Raw genomic sequence first — 20,490 nt, forward strand, 5'->3', positions numbered from 1 at the left:
ATATTACATTAATATGGATGTTCAAGCTAACTTACGTGTATCTCGACTAATTTAACTAATTTAAAATTCTACATGGCTAAAAATTAATAATTATATAAATTTTTAATAATTTTAAATTTTATAAAACTCAAATTAATAATTTTTAAATAACAAATTTAAAATTTAAAAATCAAAACTATATTAAATTGATCTATATCAGCTTGAGTTGTTATGCTCGATTCTAAAAGTAGAACTTTACAAACAGTCATATAACAAACTGTTTTTATAAATTCATCATATGTAAATAAAGTATAATTAGTCTAGACACATTGAGTAATTTGGGACCAAAGTTTAGGACTTCGATAATTCTTAAATAATAATAATGTTCCTACAATAACAATGACGTTATATAACTCAAAGATATATATATATATATATATATATATATATTGGGATGTACAAAGCACAAATAATAATAATAATTTTGGATGCAAAACATAGGCTGCAACGCAGATGGAGCAAGAAATTCCACCCCAAGAAAAATCCAAATCAATGAGAGGCGAAGACTTCTTGGTGTTTCTGCCATTATCATTTTATTTTATTTTTACTCTCTTCATGTGAGTATATAAACAATCTTAACATTTACAATTCAACCCAAAATTGATAATGGCAGAAACACCAAGAACTCTTCGCCTCTCATTGAAGACCAGGCTCCTCCTCGCCGCCCACTCCTTTGGGATTCGCGCCGCCAGCCGTTCCGACCACACCGTAAACCGCAGCGTACTGAACATCTTCGACCCCAAGGCCGCTGCTTCCTCCAGACCAGTCAATGGGGTCTCCTCTTTCGACAACACTATTGACCCTACCCGCAACCTGTGGTTCCGCCTCTACGCCCCCACATCCACCGCCACTACGGATGCTCTGCCTGTGATCATATTCTTTCATGGTGGGGGCTTCGCATTCATGGCGGCTAACTCAAAATCTTTTGACGTCCTCTGCCGGCGACTTGCACGTGAAATTAATGCAGTTGTTATCTCTGTTAACTATCGGCTTGCTCCTGAGTACAAGTACCCATGCCAGTACGAAGATGGCTTTGATGCATTGATATACATCGATGGCATGACCTTTGAGAATCTCCCAGCAAATTTGGATCTTGGAAGGTGTTTTATAGCAGGTGATAGTGCAGGGGGTAACTTGGCTCATCATGTCGTGCTCAAAGCTTGTGAACACACATTTTCTAACATAAAGATCAATGGACTTATAGCAATGCAGCCATTTTTTGGAGGGGAAGAAAGGACAGAATCAGAAATCAAGCTTGTTGGGGTTCCTTTAATATCAGTGGAACGTACAGACTGGATGTGGAAGGCGTTTCTGCCTGAGGGATCGGACCGAAACCACTCTGTAGTTAATGTCTTCGGACCAAATGCGGTGGATATTAAAGGCGTGAAGTTCCCTGCGACGTTACTCTTTGTCGGAGGGTTCGATCCCTTGCAAGATTGGCAGAAGAGGTACCATGAGGGGCTGAAGAAATCTGGGAAAGAAGTGCATTTGGTAGAGTATCCAAATGTTTTTCATGGGTTTTATTGCCTGCCTGAATCGCCTGAATTTTCATTGTTGATCGGTGAGGTGAAGAGTTTCGTGCAAAAGCAGTCATCTGCTACATAGGTGGAGGAGACGAAGATATCTATTTTATTATTATATCTTATTTTATTCACATTCAATAATTAAATCGTATTTAAATTGTAATGATTTTATTTACTATTGAAGATAGATTATATGATTTGAGTATTGTTATCTGTCCACAATAAATTACATAGTTGGTTTTATCGACAAGAACAAATTTCCTTGAGCAAGAAACGCTAATTTGTTTTCAATGCTGGAAGTACAAGTGGCTGAAAAAAATATCAAATTAATATTTTTTTAGATATTTTTTAATGATTTTAATATTATAATATAAAAATATAAAAAAATAATTTTAATATATTTTTAATTAAAAAATAATATTACAAAAAAATCTTTCATTTCACTACCGGTCACACTTAAATAATATTTTACGAGTGTTTATAAAGTTATGATTATTTTTTAAAGTATTTTTTATTTTAAAATATATTAAAATAATATATTTTTATTTTTTTAAAATTATTTTCGATTTCAACATATCAAAATAATTTAAAATACTAAAAAAAATATTAATTTAAAAACAAGAAAAAAAATAAAAAAATTTCTACTTTTTTTAAAAATTTTATTAAAACATAAAAACAAACTGAAATAAGTTTTTTTTTTTTTTTATAATTATCGGTCTATAAGTGATATAAGTGAAGTTGTAGGTTTGCCATGTTAAATTCCCTATCTATAATCAACCTTGATTTATTATTAAATAATGCCATTTTGGGTTTTATTTTTAACTAAATGATGTTTGAGAAAAAATAAATTAAATAACATTGTTTTAGACAAAAATTTAAAAATAAATCCTTAGAGTTGACATTATCAGATTTTACAGTGATTTATTCAGGTCAACCAAATCATTAATTAATCTGTCAAGTACTAATTAATCAGTTAAGTCACTCAAAATTTGATCGGATTAATTTTTTACTTGATAGAAAGTAAACTTGATCTAAATCAGATTTTAATCAGCAATTGACCCAGCTAGCTGGTTTTTGCAGACTGTTTTTGTACATGTCGAGGGGAACTGGGAAGGGAAATGTTCAATGAAATGTGCATGACAACTGGGTTGATAATTGATAGTTTGACACAGTACAGTTTTCATTGTATCTGGGAGAGAAGCCATGAAGAAGAGGACAGCATAAAATGCCAAGAAATACATAAAACGATTATTGTGTGTTTGGTCTTATTAGATTACCCGATGCACCTGCCCCCCAACGCAGCATAGCCAGTCGGAAGTGTACTGTTTCATGCGGGGGTTCTTGCAGGGCAGAGAAACGACCCAATCCTTTGGGTCCCAAGCTCGAAGCCAACCCTAGCATGGAATGGATACAGAGAGTTTGAAAAGTGTCATTTTCGAGGTCAGACCCCGGGCCAGGTCTGACTACTATAATCTCAAGTGACTGACCCAATTCAAAATCAATGTTTTTGACGTTTCACGTTGGATCAAAGTGGGCTACCCTTTGTTCCTGAATGCTGGAAGTTACTATTTTTCCACAGAGATGAAAGGTGTAGCAGACAGCAATCACAGACCATGCTAATCTTGTATAAAGTAACAATTAGTAAAAGCATCCGGGCCAAGAAATATCCAACTAGATTGAGCACATCTGGAAGATTTAGTCTCTGTATTATTTCACTTCTCTGAATAATTTTCAGGTTCCTTTTGCTTCTATATAAAAATTGCTGTTTCTCATGAGTCATTATCCATTCTATGAAATTCTAGCGTTAGAGAGGTAAAAGTTTACACTTTGTATACCATGAAGTATAACGCTAGAAGTTAAACATCTCCATGCTGGATTTGTTTGATTTAAGAGCAGTGATGGCCCTTGAAAGATTGCTCTATAAAAGAATGACCGGTCATCTTTACGACTTATTTTCACAATCCTTCACCGGCCCGCTGAAGAACTCTTTGAAGCTCATCCGCCATCCCTTGTAAGAGAACAGGTTTTCGGATCATTCCATTCATTCCCATCTGCAGGCATCTCTCCCAAACATTATCCTCAGCACTGGAAGTCACAGCTATAATCAATGGCCAACTACGACTTCGGATCTTCCGGATTCGGGTTGCCACTTCAAACCCATCCATTTCTGGCATTTGAATATCTAAAACAACTAGTCTGAAAGAAGTTTCAGCAGAGCTAAGAGCACTAAGGCATTCAAACCCGGATGAAACAGCAGTCACTTCACAACCTAACTTCTCAAGCAACTTCTTGGTAACGGTTCTGTTTAAAGCATCATCATCAGCAAGTATAACTCGAAGGCCTCTGAACTGAGGAATGGAACTTGGTTGTTCTGAGGAAAGTCCCGAGGCAAATGTGGCTCTTCCATAAGATGGTCGGATTTGAAACCGAAGAACCAGAGTCATGCTTTGTGCAAAACCCAGAGGGTTCAAAGATATCCAGATATTCCCTTGCATCATCTGCATATACACTTCTTAATATTGTTTCATATAGTATATAGTTCATGCATCTTAAATCTGCTACAGGAAGATAAATTGGAAAAAGAAAACAAAGCTCTTTATTTAGTATGCTTTCATAAAAGCCACAGCACAAACAAAGCATGGTATGGCACCAAATCATTTATAATAAAATAAAAAGCTTTTGAGTCCTATATGGAGGTGACACCAACTGAAAAACAAATGAGATATGGATGAAGAGTCCATTTGGTATGACTAACAGAGAACCATTTTAGACTTCGAGTCATGATTCTAAAGTTAATTGTCATGAATGACTTCTGACAAAAATAATTTAAGATGGACATATCTTTGGAAGGCATTGGCTGAGAACAATTTCTTTCAAGAACAGAGATGGTACAAGTTAGAATCAATAGGTTACAAGTTAGAAATTTCAACTTTTAACTTGATTGTAGAAATAAGTTTTTGATTCAAGAAAGTTATTTCAAACCGAACATATGGTTTTTCTTTGAGTAAAAAAAGAAAACTTGAATAATTTGCAAAAGTCATGCCAAACGAGATCTAAGTTGGGCAATATTTAGTGAGGTTATTTGGAAGCGAAAGTGAGTTATAATTTCCAGAAATGGAACTAGCTAAGAGAGATTGCCCATAGAACAAGGTCATATTGAAACATTCTGCAAGGGGAGAATGCCTCAAATCTCATCAGATGCATTTACAAGAAGTTGTAAACTTAGAAAAGAAAGTTTTCTTTCATAAATTTTACTAGCAATTCTCTCAGTGCAATGCATTTTCATCTCTAGATTTAGGTGCATAAAATGGCATCATTACACCTCAAAGGGTGTCTACTGCCATTGCCTCTATTGCACAATAATGCAGCAATAATTATCAACTACTGGCATGTGTAGTCCACGTAGATAAAAATAATATTTGATGTCTCACCTGTACAAGCCTTTTGCACATGATGAAGCCCAGACCCTCCTTAGCTTCAGCACTGTTTTGCCTCCTACCAGAAGAATTTGTGGTTGAGCTAGCTCCATCTGATAGAGAACTTCCTTCTCTGATCTCCATGTCAAACTTTATACATACAAACTCATCAGGAGCATTTGATTTCCACATCCCCAACATTCTATCTGTCTTGCCCTCGCTATCACTCTCTGAAAAAACTCGAAATATGACACTGCCCCCTCCATTGTAGATATTTAAAAGATATCCAACCATGTGTAAAATAACTTGAAAGGCCCTTCTTTCATCTCCTATCACTAGATCAGGCAAAGAACTTTGAACATCAAGTTCAAAATCAAAACCTTTATACACACACAGGCACTTAGCAAGGCAACAAGCTTCTTTGATCATGGAGCGTAGACGAAAGGGCCTCATCCCTAAACGGAACCTTCCAGTATTATCTTCTGCTGAAATATCCATCACATCATTAATCAAAGTTGAAAGCACATTGCTGGTTTTCACCAATGTGTCAATAACAATCCTTTGCTCGAAGCCCATATTATCATTTTGGAACATAGAAAGCAATCCCAGGATTGAGTGCATTGGTCTCCTCATCCCATGGCTCATCACTTTTTGAAAGGAATTCCTCGCCTGGCTTGCCATCATTGCATTATTCCTTGCCTGTTGCAGTGCACGATTTTGCTCACTCAGTTTCTCTCTCATGACTTTTGATTCTTCAAGAACTGCTGCATGAGACAAAGCCACAGCTACTTGATCAGCAACTACTTTCACTATTTCCATTTCCTCATGGCTCCAGCCTCTACAACTCATGCTTGGAAGAACCAAAACCAGTATAGCATAACAATTATCCACTAATTCAGGTGTCCCCCCTTTGAAATTAGAAACCTGTAGCATTGGCATCCGGATTGCTGCCACAGCGCCTGACTCCTCCAACTCTCTACCACTTGAAGCACCAAGAGCTGAATCAGGCCTCAAAACCTTGACCCCCTTGCTACCTTGTATTTCTAACACATCTGGATCATTTACCGGGATAGAACGGCGATAAATTTTAGAATTGCCTTTCAACTCATGGGTGAGATGGAACTCCGTTCTATTCTCATTAGGCATCCATACAGCACAATTATGCAAATCTAAAGTCTTAGAAAGCTCAACCAGAGTGGTATACAATATTGTATGCTTATCAAGGGACTTCCTGATTTCTTGCGTTAGCATCCTAACATGCCAACTAGCTTCCTTTTGCTTCTTCATCATCCCCACCTCTTGGTCTAATTCCAACACATTTTGCTTTAAGAAAAGCTCCCTCACCTTCCATTTGAGAAGAAGAGGAATCAGAGTTAAAAGGGTTATGGCAGTTGCACAAGAGACCAAGGCCGTGAGGAATTTGGCAATGGTGAGGGACAGTATCAGCTGGAATGAGTGTGATCCATAATAAGTCCATGCATTGATCAAATGTGTCAGTCCACAAAGGACTATGAATGCTATAAATTGAAGAAGGACCCATTTGAAAGGAAAGTTGGAGCAGCTAATAAACCAAAGAAGCTCAATTGGTATCGAAAAATACGCAATTGCAATAAAAACATCACTCACTCTCTGAGCTTCCATAATGTTGTGTATGCTCCAAAAACCCTCATCATCGCAATTACAATTCGCAAAGTCATTGTCACTTGCAGCGACCAAGATCGCTAGATATGAAATCAGCAAGAATCTAGAAGCTAATGCTCTTAACATTGCGCACCCAAGTGAACACTTGCCTAATGCATTCTTGTCACACGTTCCTAAATCTTACAAATCCCTAGTGTATCAGAATCCAAAAAACAAAATATGAAAGAGAACTACTTGAACCATGTCTCTAGAACCCCAAGTATGAATATGCATTCCCTGGTCTGAACTCTTCAAACACAAACACAGACACACACAAGCTCACCAATTATAACAAAGCCATGTCTAACACTCCAAGATCTAAAATACCAACTTGAATTTCACACTAAAAATCAACAACACAACACCATCAACCAAATTTCAAGATCTTCCAGACCCATAAAAAAATAGACCACTGTGATTTTCTTTCCACAACCAGTAACCTTTGACACGTTTCCCCACCACTGCTCATCTTATTATTTTGATAGCCATACAAGAAGAAGAAAAAAACCCAAAATTCTAAATTGAAAACAAGTAGCTATCTATCATGTTGGAAAACAAAATGAGAAATCAGAAATGATGAGAGGACCAAATAAAAGAAGCAAGAAAGAACACACCTTTTGCCTCTCCTGAGTCAAAACCCCCTATCCAAGCCAAAACCAATTACTTTTTGCTATATTTTGAATAAAACCCAGGTCAAGATGCATCAACTTGCTCGCTCTAAAAAAAGAAAAGAAGGGGGGAAGGGGGTTTTCCTCTCTTGCCCAGTAAAAGTGGAATTGTTGCTCTATGAGCTATCAATCACTCTCACAAAGAAGAAAGATTTATATACCTCTTCAAGAAAAGATCTTTCCGCTTTTCTTTTCCATTTTTTTCTTCCTAGCTTAGCCTAAATCACCTCTCCCCTCTCTAATAAAGTTCAAAGAGAGAAACTAGTGTGGTGAACTTGAGATGTGACGGGAGAAAGAAACAGTAGAAGAAAACACAGAATAGGGTTTAAGAAGTGGGGTCCTCACTTCTCCACACATACTGAATGTGAGGAGAACCTAGACACCCTCCTCTCTCTCTGTCCCATCACCCCATCAAGAATATGGTTTTCTATTCTTCCCTTCCATTATTGAACCTTTTTGCTCATCAAGAAAGTTTTGGCATTTGCTCCGTTTTCTTATTATTAGCAAGGATTTCATCGAATTGGTTTCATTGTTTTTGTTTATAATATCATAAGTGTGGTAACTTTAGATTTAGAAAAAATATTCTAATTAATTAAATATTTTTTATTTAAATTTTTATTTTATAAAAACTAAAATAATCTACTTTTTATTTATAATTTTATTTATTTTACATTATCTGACCAAATATATATTTTTTTAAACTACAATTAAGAATATCTTTTTAAATTATAATCACAAAAACTATTAGCATAATAAGAATATATTTGATAGTTTTTGCTTTTACATGTTTTTTAAAAGTATATTTTTCTAGAAAATTATTAAATTTATTTTTTTAATATTTATTCATTTTTTATAATACTAATATTTAAAAAATATAAAAATTATTTTAATATATTTTTACACCAAAAATATTCTGCACATTTGACATTAATAGATAGAGAGAGACTTTCTTTTAAATGGCTAAATTATACCTAATCCTTCTAAACTAGTTTTCAAGTGTTACTTAAGTCTGGGTAAAAATTTCTATATCCATCTGATATTTTAAATTATCATTGACCAATTATTACATGACATGTGTTAAATATGGTACGCGAATTTATTTTTTAAATAAAACAATACACACACACACGTGCCACACATAAATTAAATTAAGTAACCCTCTATCCTTATTGATCTGATATAATACATTTGGATTAATTTATGATTTAGTTAAAATTTAATTTGACATTTTTTATTAAAAAATATTAAAATTATATCGTTTTATTTTTTTTAAAATACAGAAATAACGTTGATCTGGATTTATCTAAATTAACCTACTCCATCAGGAATATTAATTTGAATTAACAAATAAATTAAATGAAATGAAACAATTTCTTGGTAGATCAATGATGTGGCATTTTCCACGCATGCTCACCGTCGGATGGTGCAATGAACTGGCGAAGATCTCAAGGTTCTGCGCGCGTACGAAGGCAGCTGCTTACGTGGTGATTTTAACCGTTCTAGTCCACGCCGGTTAGAAAGTGTGGCTCTTTTTTAAGGATAGGGGGAGTGCTACTCTGCTTCGTGAACCACAATATGTAAGCACCTGTCACGTGTAGCACGTGCTGCCTACAGGTAGAAAAGGGGGGCCACTCAGCACTGATTCGACTAAACTAATTAATTAATTTTGTCACTAACGTGACTCTATCGTGTCACGGGATGAGAAAGTTAATCCTTTAATTTTTTAAAAAAGAAATAAATTAAAACATTATTTTTTTAACTAATTTTTTTTATAAATAAAAATTCAAAAGTGAAGTTTCAAACTTATCAGTGGATTAACTTAAATTTTTAATTAGATAAGCTAGGTTTTTTCCTTCTTCTATTTTTTTAAATCTTTTTTTCTAATTTTTGTATGAGTTATTTATTTTAATTTGAATTGTTTTATAACAAAACTATTTTTTTCTTTTTTTAGTAGTTAAATAGATTTATTTTTAAAGACAGTAATGAAAACAGAGCACAAGCTACATCCCAAAATAAATAAATAAAAAAGCTTATGTTGCCTCTTTTTCAAAATAATAATTATATCATATTTTCAAATAAATTTTTTTAATTTAACTTTATTAGGCACCCTTTTTTAATATTTAGAATTGCGGTTAGATACATTTTAAAAATATCAAATTAATATATTTTTTAATAATTTTGATATACTGATATTAGAAATAAAAAAAAATTATTTTAATATATTTTCAAACAAATAAAAAACCTATATCTAAATAATCAATATTCAAGTAAGATCACCTCATTGTAGTAATTTTTTTTAAAATGTTTGTAGTCATTATTCAAAGGGTTTATTTAAGTATAGTATTTGTTTAAACTCACGGAGACAATCTTAATAACTTGTAAGCAAAGATAACCATGAATTGTGTCCAAAGGAGTGAAGACATGTTCCTATTAAGTATAATATTGTAGCAAGAAAGGAGATGCGGGCTTCAATATACAATTAGGTTTCCCCAGTATTCCTCCAACTGGGACCAGAGACTTCTCATGTATTCACCCTTGACTATGCTAAAATAGTGAATTAACATTTTTTTATAATTTTAATATTCTAATATTAAAAATAGAAATTTTAATATATTTTCAAATAAAAAACACTGAAGATGTAAGCAGCTACTGTCTCCATGTATTTGACTAGGCAAACCTTTGCAAGTTGCAGATTGTACCTCCACTTGTAGAAAAGAAACGGAAGTCTATCTTACACATGCTTGGAGTTGCCAAGGCAATCTACCCACAAAAGATATGAATTATTTGCCAAAAGATGCAGAAGACAGGTAGGTTTTCAGAATAACACATTCTATTATCCCGGGAGGACACCGGCATAAATCCAGAACGAGTATAATTATCTAAATTGGCGGAACTTTTGTCATTTGATGCCAGGTTCTCGGTTGAATCTTAATTCAATGTCAACAGGAATCAGCCAGTAACTCCAGTATGCGAACAAAAAAAGAAAAGAAAAGAAAAAAAGAGTTGCAACTGAGTGCATGAGCATAAACCTAAGGCTAACACTTCTAATTTTCGACCACGAGCTAGCAAGGAGTATAGAGAGTGGCTAAACTGTACAGAATATCATCCGGCACTCCACGAAGGTTGCAAAAGGTTGTGCATGCATTTTCTCTGGTCAATGTACCTGGGATTGAAGATAGACGACAAAACAGTGCTTCAAAAGTCAACCAATCTGTAATCTGGAAGTCAATCATAGTCACCGTTTACCGGAGATTGGGATCCTCCATGACCTGTTCTTCCTGAAAAATGAAAAACAACCCATGTCAGTTGGTGAGTCCATGAGCGGGAGAGGACAGAGGGGGGAGTCTTATATATTTACCTGTAAAATCATAACCTGCAGTTGTTCTGACATCTGGACTGCTCCTCCAATCCATGGTTCTTGCAGATAATAAATGCATAGTGGAAGGTTGCATTGTAAATGGATTGCCTCCACCTACGGTAAGAAGGTCATCATTTCCCCTCGCTGGATTCCTCACAGAAGATTCAACTGGTAAGCGGAAGCCAAAACTTGGTACTGATGCCTTAACTGGTGATGGAAGCTTGCTGCCAGATGCATCACCTTTTCCACTACCATCCTTCTTGTTGTCAAGCACAAAAGTACCGACAATGACCTGTGCACAAACAACTAATAAATCATAAATATTAATGACATAATCACGCAAACATTTTAAATGTGGAACAGGATTTCTACCATCCGGACCCTCTTTTACATGCATGTGCTTTCAAATGAATAGGGTGGTCCTCAGCCATATTTTGCTCCCTACTTCATACATCACATATTTTAGAGAAATTGTATATTTTAAGCAATACCTGCACAGGGCCAGCAGCCTTTAGAGGTCCACCAACTCCTCCTCCAATGATCTGGCCATTTGAATCAGAAAGGCATACACTGAGGCCACCTGCTCTTCCCCCCATGTCAGCACGTATATAAGATCCAGACAGAGAAATGATCTCAAATCGGCCCTGATGTTAAAAGAGCACACAGGAATGAAGAATTAATTTCTGATCACCTCAGAATATCATTTTTACAACTTTAGCTAGCACTTCAACTTGTCAAGCTATTTCTCAGAATATAAAATTTTATCAGATGTAGTATCAATTGTTTAAGCAAATAGCAAGCTAATATTTAACCCAGACACTATCAGAGAATTCTTTGGCAACACATGAAAATAATACAAATGCTTCCAGTTCTCAGAAGCTTGAAAGCAACACAGTATACATTTTATTTTCAAGAAATACATTAAGTGAGATGTGGAATTTTCTCAAAGATACTGCTGTCTGTATCATCCAAAGGGCAGTCAAGATATACTATATCAACTAGTCTGTCCAGGCAACAAGAACAAACCGTGATACCATGGAAATCTACTAAAAAGGGTGCTCTCAGTTATCTTTCATATTTCCCTGGCATTCAGATTTGTGTAGTAGTAGAACTAGACCACCTAAGTATAGGTTCCTTTACATGTCTGGCCTTGAATTTTCAAAAAATACTCTATGTCAAACCCCATGCTATTGACACATCCTTTCCAGCCTGCCCAACCACCCAGGAGATGAGTCTTCTTTTCATAAGTGCAGCAGTTGAAAGTCTGACACTATAACACCACTAACCAGAAGTCATTTCTCAAAACCAGTGGGGCACTTGGACCGTTATGAGGCTACTTCTTTGCAGTTGTAATGTCGTTCTTTCTTATCATATAGCCTTGAAGGGATGCAACTTTTTTGTTCCCTTCTTAGATTTGTTCTTTATGTCATCTTTCAGAAGTACCCTTCTTCCAGTCAAATACAGAATCATGATATTGAAAAAGATATCCGGAGGCCATATCAAAGAAGCATAAATTGGCATGCTTCTCAAAGCATGAAAGTTGGCATGCTTAACAAAAGCGAGTAAGTTTTGAATCTTTTTATCATCATTATTTTCCTCTCGTTTTACAATATGATGTCCATCTGAAGATTCAAGGAAAAGAGAACAGAGTTCTGGAATTCAGAAAAGTTACATGCTCATAAACAATTACCTCATATGAAATGTTGCCTCCTGAAGTTGCTGGTTGGCGAAGAGATACATTCATGACTGAACCAGATGCAGATAGAATAAACATTTCACGCGTGCTTTGTTGCAGGAATTGAATGATTTTCTGGCCAACATCCTGTAAGGAATTTATTTTACTGAGGAAGAAACAGAGTTTCATCTATCTACAAAAACCACTATTGGCATCCCAACTACCCTCTTGTTGCAGCAACTAATTCTGAATAGATACAAGAAAAGACTGCAAAACTACATTAATCGTGATCTATCCCGCCCCAATCACATCCCAAATTCTTACACTTGAATGCCCCCATGACTCTTGAGTATACAACTCAACCACATAATGTTGTTCATCAGAATAAAGATCAAGAATGAAGGGAACTCTTAACTGACAGTTTAGGAACAGAAATATTCACACTATCACCTGTGCATGACATTTAAAGGAGTAGCTTTCCAGCTTGTATGCGCAAATGACATACCACAAAGATCCAATCACCTTGTTGAACATTTAAAATAACAAGTAAATAATCATAGATTTTCTAGACACTTGGAAAAATCACAGAAGGAACCAAGACAAACCAGTGATCAAAAAAAAAAAAAAAACATGCAGTTTCTTACCTTGACTGACTAATATCTGGACATCTACATGAAGAAATTCATTAGAAAACTTTATCATTTCAAAAGGAACAGGAATGGAATGTAGCAAAAGTTTTTTAAAAAAAGGGTGAAAAAGGAACCAACAGTCAATGACCATGATAAAGAAATATTGCAACACCTGGCAAAAGGAACCTGGGAAATTTTAACAACCCAAAAGGCAAACTTTTAACATTCAATCTGCCATCACAATCACAAGAGTCTACATTATCAGATAAATACTGTATCTGGAATTCACAGACACCATATTTATAGATTCTTCCATTGTCAACTCTATTCTTGGACTTCCAATTATTTTTCCTTTCCTGTATGGAAACCACTAGTATTGTGCATAAGAACTTGGCCAGTGAGGAATTTGAGATTAGTCTTTTTTTTTTTTTTCATTATCATATTTAAAACTTCATTATGCATGTCAGTGAACACTTTCTCACTTTTTTTTCCACAACAACAAAAGGTAAACCATAAGCTATAAGACAATAAAAATTTAACCCACTTCTCGTTTATCACATATCTGGTAGTGGCCAGCATAAATATTTGTTTTAGGATGCAATCAGTAACCTTCCACCACATGCATCTCTGATAATAGTCCAGCACACAGTACATCACTCAAAATCTCAAAACTCCCTTAAATTTTGACATCATCATCATCCACAGCTAAAGGAACTGAAACATGTTCTAAACAGATCTCCTCAAGTATTTGCAAACATAAACCGAACATACAATTACAAGTTCTTTAACAATTAAAAAGACCATGTGTCTAGAACATTGAGCGAAGTCACCAAGAACATTAGCTATCTCCCAGCAAAGAAAACACGAAAAAGTAAACAATTTCCTCATATGCATACCAAAACTGAGCAGCAAGATTACACGAAAGCAAAGGAAAACATCCCTCCATGTTACAGCTAAGTATATATTTCAGTTTTACATCAAAAGTTTAAAATTAGATGTTCAGAAAACCAGGCCAATCACGGATAAATTATGCTTCCCATGAAATTGAAAAATAAAAATAAAAAATTCAGGAAGTAAATGAATCCATGTTTTTAAAAGACATGAGCGGGTTGATGAAGGTTTTCCACCCTTTTAGCCAGTCACTAAAAGAGCAACCCCATCAAAGCAACACAGTGCTTGAATGTATTATACACAAAATTAAAAACAAACAAATAGTAGACAGAGCTAAGGAAATTTTCATTAAAAAAGATTTTTCTATATGCTTTCTTAGCATGTGAAAGATAATAACCAGATAAATGCATTTATAGGCTACCAACTCATCACTGATAACAGTACCGTAATCCAAGTCTTGGGAGTTTCCATACCTCACCCGCAGCTACAGTAATAACATGTGGTGTAAAACCATGCCCAGCAGTGCCTGCAATAAAGAATAAAAAGCAAGATCGACAAGTGTTTAAGCTGTGTAATAAAATCAAAGAGAACAGTGATAATTAATATAATTTGAGTAAAGAAATAACTCAGAAGGAATGCAAGTTTACCATTTACAAAAAGATGGTGTAATGAAATGACATTCATGGATGGACGATCTCAAAAACAGAACAACAAATATCAGTCTCATAACATACAAAGTTCTTAACCAACAAATGACATTATCGGGAATGAGTGTCAATAGCAACTCCAAAACTAATTGAAGAAGGTAATCCCAATTCCAATGAGCAAATTGGGATCATATTTGAGGTTAATAAATTCAATAATCTATTCTTATTTGACTAGAAAAGACTCCCAATCAATTATACTCTGAAACAATTTCCTAGTAGCACATACAGCAACCACCTAAAAAATGCATGCATTTCTCATATGCAAGTCAGACAAATTCAATTACATCAAAAAACTTTCTCTACACATTATCAAATGCAAACTATAGTTTTTTACAGAAAAGATAATGCATTAATAGTGAAAGAGAAGTACAATCACAAAAAGGAGGATAAGTCAGCCTCCACTCTATGGGCACAACATACTAACAAACTATAAATTTAAAAACTAAAGCAACCCAATGTTGCTGAGTATCAGCTATGTTGAGCTGCTGCTTAAATTGGCAAGTTGGTTTCGTTTAGATTGGTAATTGCGTGTGGACACATTATGTTTAGGAAAAGGACTTTATTGTTGAAGTTCAACTTGAAGAAGTTTTCCTAATGAAGGACCTTGTTGCTTGTATAAATAGCACGTGTAGTGACTAGATTGTGTGTGCCTCCAATATCGATGATGTGTGGTGGCAACCAAAAGTAGTGCAGTAGCCAAAACCTTTAGCCAAAAGAATTAGTGTGGTATTTTTCATGAGTGATTTTCTTGGGTATAATTTTGGGTTTTGGGTAGTGAGGTATTTGTGCAGTGTTTAATTAGTGGGTGTAATCTGCAATATTTGATAGTGAAATTTTGTGGAGAAGGCTTTGCCAAACCATGTTATATTTCGTGTCCCTTTCATTTTTTTGTTATTATTTGGTTTGCTTAGGTTTTGCACAACAAGCTACATTACACCCCTAAAGGCACTTGAAGAATGATCGCATCAGGAGGCAAAGGGAACCTACTTGATGTAATTTTGCAAATGCAAGCTACATTTGACACCCCATAGAGCATATTTATAGCAGGAGTGTTGATTTAATAATCTGCATGCAGCATCAGTGACATCGCATAACTAGAAGAGTTATTTAAACTAAACCAAAACCCATGTACAGGTTAGGTTGCCATCTCACTCAAACTAAAAGTCAAGTGCTTCACAAAAGGAGCCTTACAAACACCAAGATAGTATCCAAGCCTCCTAATAACTCAAAAGCTATGAAAAAAGATTGCTTATTGTTTTTTAGGTATACCAAGATACTCCTACTCAAGGCTATGTAGATTGTCTAATATCACACAGATAACCTAGCACTAAATTTTGTTCTCCCTCCTACATCAATTTCTTTATCTATACAATGAAAATGTTGTGCAGAACAAGAATGGTCATAAGGCCTAATATTCACTGAGAAACAGAACATCCAACAAGCGCAAGACTGGCAGAAAGATCAAGCTTGAAACTGAGATGGGAGTTAAGAATGATATGGTTTTATAGCATTTAGAACTAGCAAAACAATATAAAGAACAGAACAAGGAATGCTTGGCACAGCAGATAGACAAGATCATGTAACCATATCAAAGAGGCATGCAGTTAATGGGGCCACCAATGAATTGTTTGGAGGAAAGAGAATGCGACAGAAAAGAACTGGGGTTGATGAAAATGAAGCCTCATTAAAAAACCTTATATGCAAAATATTGCCTAGATTTCTTTTCCATTCTTTGGATCAAATAATCAAAATACTTGATGATGAATCCACAAACCAAAATGAACATACACATTGCAAAGTAAAAATAATTGCAGCCTCCATGACAAATTATATGACCCCAACAGGGTCAACAGACTAGTACTTGAGCTATGAGGATTGCAAGGGCCCATAAAGACAGCTACAACCATTGAACATCTACAATGGCAAGCCCAACAATATTAATAAAGTAGCTGCTTTCTGATTCCTTTCAATTATATACTAATACAAATTAAGAGATCTTAATATCAGCAATATTGATCAACCAGCACCTCTTGCACTATTCTGCTATACCTAATATGATATGCTTTATTGCTAAAGGATGTTCAGAGAAAACCCCATGTGGTAGTATAAGCACAATTAAATACTGTTAGCTCAATTTTCCAATCAAATGATAACTTATATAAATGTCTAATACTATAATAAATCAGAAACTAATGTAAATAAAGAATTTCAAGAATCATAACATGAAAATCTAGAACAAAGAATAGTCGACTTGTCTGATAATACAGAAATCAATGAATATGACCCAATGAAAAAAATAAGCAGTGGAGAATACAGAAACCAATGAATATAACCCAGTGAAAAAAAGATGGATTATGCAATGTAAGTACTCACAAGAACAAAATGTAAACCCTCATTGATTCAAGAAATACAAATTCAACATATCAAAAGACAAGATGTCACTAAGAGATAATGTGCAATAACCTCCCACTAAGAGAAGAGTTGCTAGAAACCATCGTAGATACAACTAGCTCGTTGAACTCATCAGATCAAGCACAAAACAAATTTTTCAAAATTACTAGTTACCAAATACAAACCCTCACAGAAAATGCAAATTTCTAAACACTTGTCGCAATTGCAAACCACAAAAGAGAAGCTTTTCAAGGAATTAAGGGTGTTTGAGAGTGTCGTAGTGGTTGCTTTTCATTTTAAAACGCATTAAAATATTTTTTTATTTTAAAAAAAAATTATTTTTGATGTCAGCACAATAAAATAATTTGAAAACATAAAAAAATATTAATTTGAAGTAAAGAAAAAAATAAAATAAAATTTAAATTTTTTCAAAAAATCTTTGAAACGCATTGCCGAACACCAACTAAGCAGCAAAAATATTTTATTTTAAGCAATCGCTCTATAATACTTGAGCTGCTGTTCAAGGAATTACATTGTAGAATTAGTTAACTCGCTACACTCCACATCAAACCATAAGAAATAAGGAATAAAGATATTTGGAGTCACACCCACACATTGTCAATTTTTAAGATTTCGGGGGAAATAAAAACTCAAGACAGACTCATGCAATGCCTCGTACACAATTGAAAATTCCAACTAACTCAAAATTTTCATTTTAAACCATCAAAGATGAAACCTTTTAGGCAATTAAACAACATCTCAGAAACAAAACTACCCAAAGAACAAAACAGAATCGATGAATTTCACATTCAACCACTGAAAGATTTAGTGTCACATTTTCACAACCAAAGTCCAAAAAACATCTCACAAACAGAGCCACCTGAAAACCAAAAACCATATAAATGAAAAATTGCACATCTTGTCCCTGTAAAATGTTAAACAAATACATGCAAGTATCATACAACATGCAAAACTTCAACTAATTGGAAAATTTGACATTTACACCTTCAAAGGCCATACCTTTCAAGCAAATACACGTCATTTCACAACCACGAACACCAAAAAAAACAGCTAACAAATTCAACAATTTACACCACTACAGACAAAACCCTTCCAGGAGTTAAACCACATTTTATGATTAAACAATTCGCAAACAAACCATAAAAGGGTTAAAAATCCTTTACCAAGAACATGTTGAGATTTCTTGGAAGAAGAGCCTGAAAAAGAGGAGGTAGTGGAAGAAGAACCAGCTTGTTGTTGTTCCTTCCTTTCTCTGGACGCAGCAACAGAAGCAGATGTAGCCGTTTTCTTGGCAGCCAAAGCCAGCTCAGGAGTCCCATACTTTCTGGGCCTCCCTCTCTTTCTCTTTGCTGATGTTGCCTCCACTGGTGCTCCTCCTCCTGTCACTGTAGCCGTGGTTGAGGGTCCCATTGAATGAGGGTAGAGCAAGTGGGACCCGGTAGGGGTGGTTGAGTCTGTGGGGTGATTAGGTGGCAGCAGGCCATTGGGGGGTGATGGGGTGTTGGTGGTGGTGGGAGTGGAGGAGAAGTAAGAGGTGAAGTGGTGTTGCTGCTGCTGGCGTGGTTCGTTGGGTTCCATTTTTTTTTCTTTTCTTTTTTTAGAGAGAGATTTTTTTAAAAAAAAAATTGATTTTGAAGGAATTGATTTTTTTTTTTTTGGATTCGAGAGTATTTTAGGGTTTTTATTTAAGGAGTGAGAGAAAAAGGAATTTTCAGATTTCTTGATATTTTTTGGGGGGAGAGAGAGTGATTTATAGCCGATGGATTACTTACTTGATTGGCTTGGATTTTATGATGATGCATATCTTTGTTTTCTTAGCATATCTAGATAAACCAATTATACTATATTAACTCTTTTAAATTAAAATATTAAAATATTATAAATTAATTGATTAAGATATTTATAATATTTAAGCAGTAATTATTAATATTTACTTGATAGTTAAATTATAAATATAAATAGAAGAAAAAAACTATATATAATTTCGTTGAAAAAATAAAAATATATGTACTTATTAAACAATTATTTCTTTAATTTTCAATATTTATTTAACATGAGAGATATAGACATTTATAATAAAAAAATTCATATACCGTTCCACTAAAAAAAATTTATCTATTTAAAAATTTTATATTTAATTTTCTCTTGTTTATTTAATTTTTTAATTAAATAAGGATAGTTATATTTAGTATTTTTAAACCTGATTCGGTGGTCAAATTAGTATAAAATCCAAGTTAACCTTATTTTTTTTATAAATTAAAATAATATTATTTTAATAAAAAAATTGGTCAATGAATTGCAATCTGATTTTTGATTGGGTTACCTAAATTTTTAACTGTTTTTATTTTTTAAAATTTGATTTGATTCTAGTCTCAAATCAGACAAGTTCTCAGTCAGCTTATCTAACTAGACCAAATTTCAAAACTATAGTTATAGTTTCTATACTATGAACTTTTCTTAGGAACATGTATTTAAAAATAAAAGTTAATTTTAATTAACATATAAATTAGTCTTAAAATATCAAATAAAACCTCATATAGTTTGTCACCAATAAAAAGACTAAGACTAAGGGAATAAATTTAGCAATTAAATTTGTAAAAATATTGAAAATTCACTATTAATTATTATTAAAAAAATTAAAAGAAAAGGATATTTTTAATGTAAAATACCTCACAAAACACTATTTATAATAATAATTCTATTATTATTATTTAAATTTTACCATTTAATATTTGATTTATTAAAAATAAATTTTATTTCTTGTTAGAGTTTATTTTTTGTATGTTTATTTAAGCCTTATTACTCATATCATGAATTTAATGGAATAATTTTATTTGCTTTATTTTTTTTAAAAAAAAATTATACTTTAACATCTTGGACATTAGTTAACTAGTAATTAGGTTTTCTTATTTATTTTAGTTTATTTTGTATGAAATTATTTCGATCTAATAATCCAGGTTACAAACTTTATAAGTTAATCTGGATAAACTCAAGTTATTTTATTGCATATTTTTTTAGACTTCAATTTTATTATTTAACAATGAGTTTATTAAAATTTGAGCTTCATGATTTATTCAATTTGCTTTTTATGAATTATCTTAGTCTCATGATCTGGATTGTTGGTTTGACAGGCTAACCCGAATTGATTTGGTTTATTTTTTTGTTCACTTTTTATTAAATTATTTCGATCTCATTACATGGGCTATGAGTTTGATAGGTTAATTCAGATTAACTTGTGTCGTTTTTTTTTTTTTTTTCAATTTCATTCTTTAACGTCAGGTTAATTCAGAATTGAGTTTCATAAGTTATTTTGATTTACTTTATATAATATTATTTTTATTTCATAACCCGGGTCAAGGATTTAGAGAGTTAATTAGGATTGATTTAGGTTTTTTTTCAAATCCCTTTTTTAATATATTATTTTTCAATTTTATCATGTAATATTGGATTGATCGATAATTAAATTTTATAATTTATTTTGATTTGTTTTAT

At 33.6% G+C, this 20,490-nt stretch overlaps 3 protein-coding genes across 4 annotated transcripts; 1 reads left to right on the forward strand and 2 right to left on the reverse strand.

Moving 5' to 3' along the window:
* The first annotated feature begins 432 nt into the window (after nt 1–432).
* LOC105109800 (probable carboxylesterase 18) lies at nt 433–1,772 on the forward strand. Its single transcript, XM_011004617.1, has one exon. It carries the CDS (start codon nt 646–648, stop codon nt 1,642–1,644), a length of 999 nt encoding a protein of 332 aa, XP_011002919.1. The 5' UTR covers nt 433–645; the 3' UTR covers nt 1,645–1,772.
* Nucleotides 1,773–3,242: 1,470 nt separating this feature from the next.
* On the reverse strand, nt 3,243–7,839 carry LOC105109801 (protein EIN4-like). The gene is made up of 2 exons (XM_011004618.1): nt 4,994–7,839; nt 3,243–4,060 (listed from the first exon to the last, which is right to left on the reverse strand). Exons 1-2 carry the CDS (start codon nt 6,743–6,745, stop codon nt 3,518–3,520), a joined length of 2,295 nt encoding a protein of 764 aa, XP_011002920.1. The 5' UTR covers nt 6,746–7,839; the 3' UTR covers nt 3,243–3,517.
* A 2,342-nt stretch (nt 7,840–10,181) lies between these two features.
* LOC105109802 (uncharacterized) lies at nt 10,182–18,738 on the reverse strand. 2 transcript variants are annotated; one of them, XM_011004620.1, is made up of 6 exons: nt 18,195–18,738; nt 14,353–14,405; nt 12,375–12,506; nt 11,176–11,328; nt 10,685–10,976; nt 10,182–10,604 (listed from the first exon to the last, which is right to left on the reverse strand). In XM_011004620.1, exons 1-6 carry the CDS (start codon nt 18,574–18,576, stop codon nt 10,552–10,554), a joined length of 1,065 nt encoding a protein of 354 aa, XP_011002922.1. In that variant the 5' UTR covers nt 18,577–18,738; the 3' UTR covers nt 10,182–10,551. The 2 variants fall into 2 exon arrangements, with proteins under 2 accessions (XP_011002922.1, XP_011002921.1); XM_011004619.1 differs by having other exon boundaries at nt 18,162–18,737.
* Nucleotides 18,739–20,490: the final 1,752 nt, after the last annotated feature.

Source organism: Populus euphratica, unplaced genomic scaffold (genome assembly GCF_000495115.2).
Source record: "Populus euphratica unplaced genomic scaffold, PopEup_1.0 scaffold231.1, whole genome shotgun sequence".
In the NCBI taxonomy this organism is placed as follows: Eukaryota; Viridiplantae; Streptophyta; class Magnoliopsida; order Malpighiales; family Salicaceae; genus Populus; species Populus euphratica.

Excerpts from the sequence above, each read along its gene's own strand:
- LOC105109800 (XM_011004617.1), top strand. The coding sequence starts at position 646 with ATGGCAGAAACACCAAGAACTCTTCGCCTCTCATTGAAGACCAGGCTC.
- LOC105109801 (XM_011004618.1), bottom strand. The coding sequence starts at position 6,745 with ATGTTAAGAGCATTAGCTTCTAGATTCTTGCTGATTTCATATCTAGCG. Across the intron at positions 4,061-4,993 it reads TGTGCAAAAGGCTTGTACAG|ATGATGCAAGGGAATATCTG; the intron begins GTGAGACATCAA and ends GTGTATATGCAG.
- LOC105109802 (XM_011004619.1), bottom strand. The coding sequence starts at position 18,576 with ATGGAACCCAACGAACCACGCCAGCAGCAGCAACACCACTTCACCTCT. Across the intron at positions 11,329-12,374 it reads GAGGCAACATTTCATATGAG|GGCCGATTTGAGATCATTTC; the intron begins GTAATTGTTTAT and ends TTTTAACATCAG. Across the intron at positions 10,605-10,684 it reads TGCAGGTTATGATTTTACAG|GAAGAACAGGTCATGGAGGA; the intron begins GTAAATATATAA and ends TTCATTTTTCAG.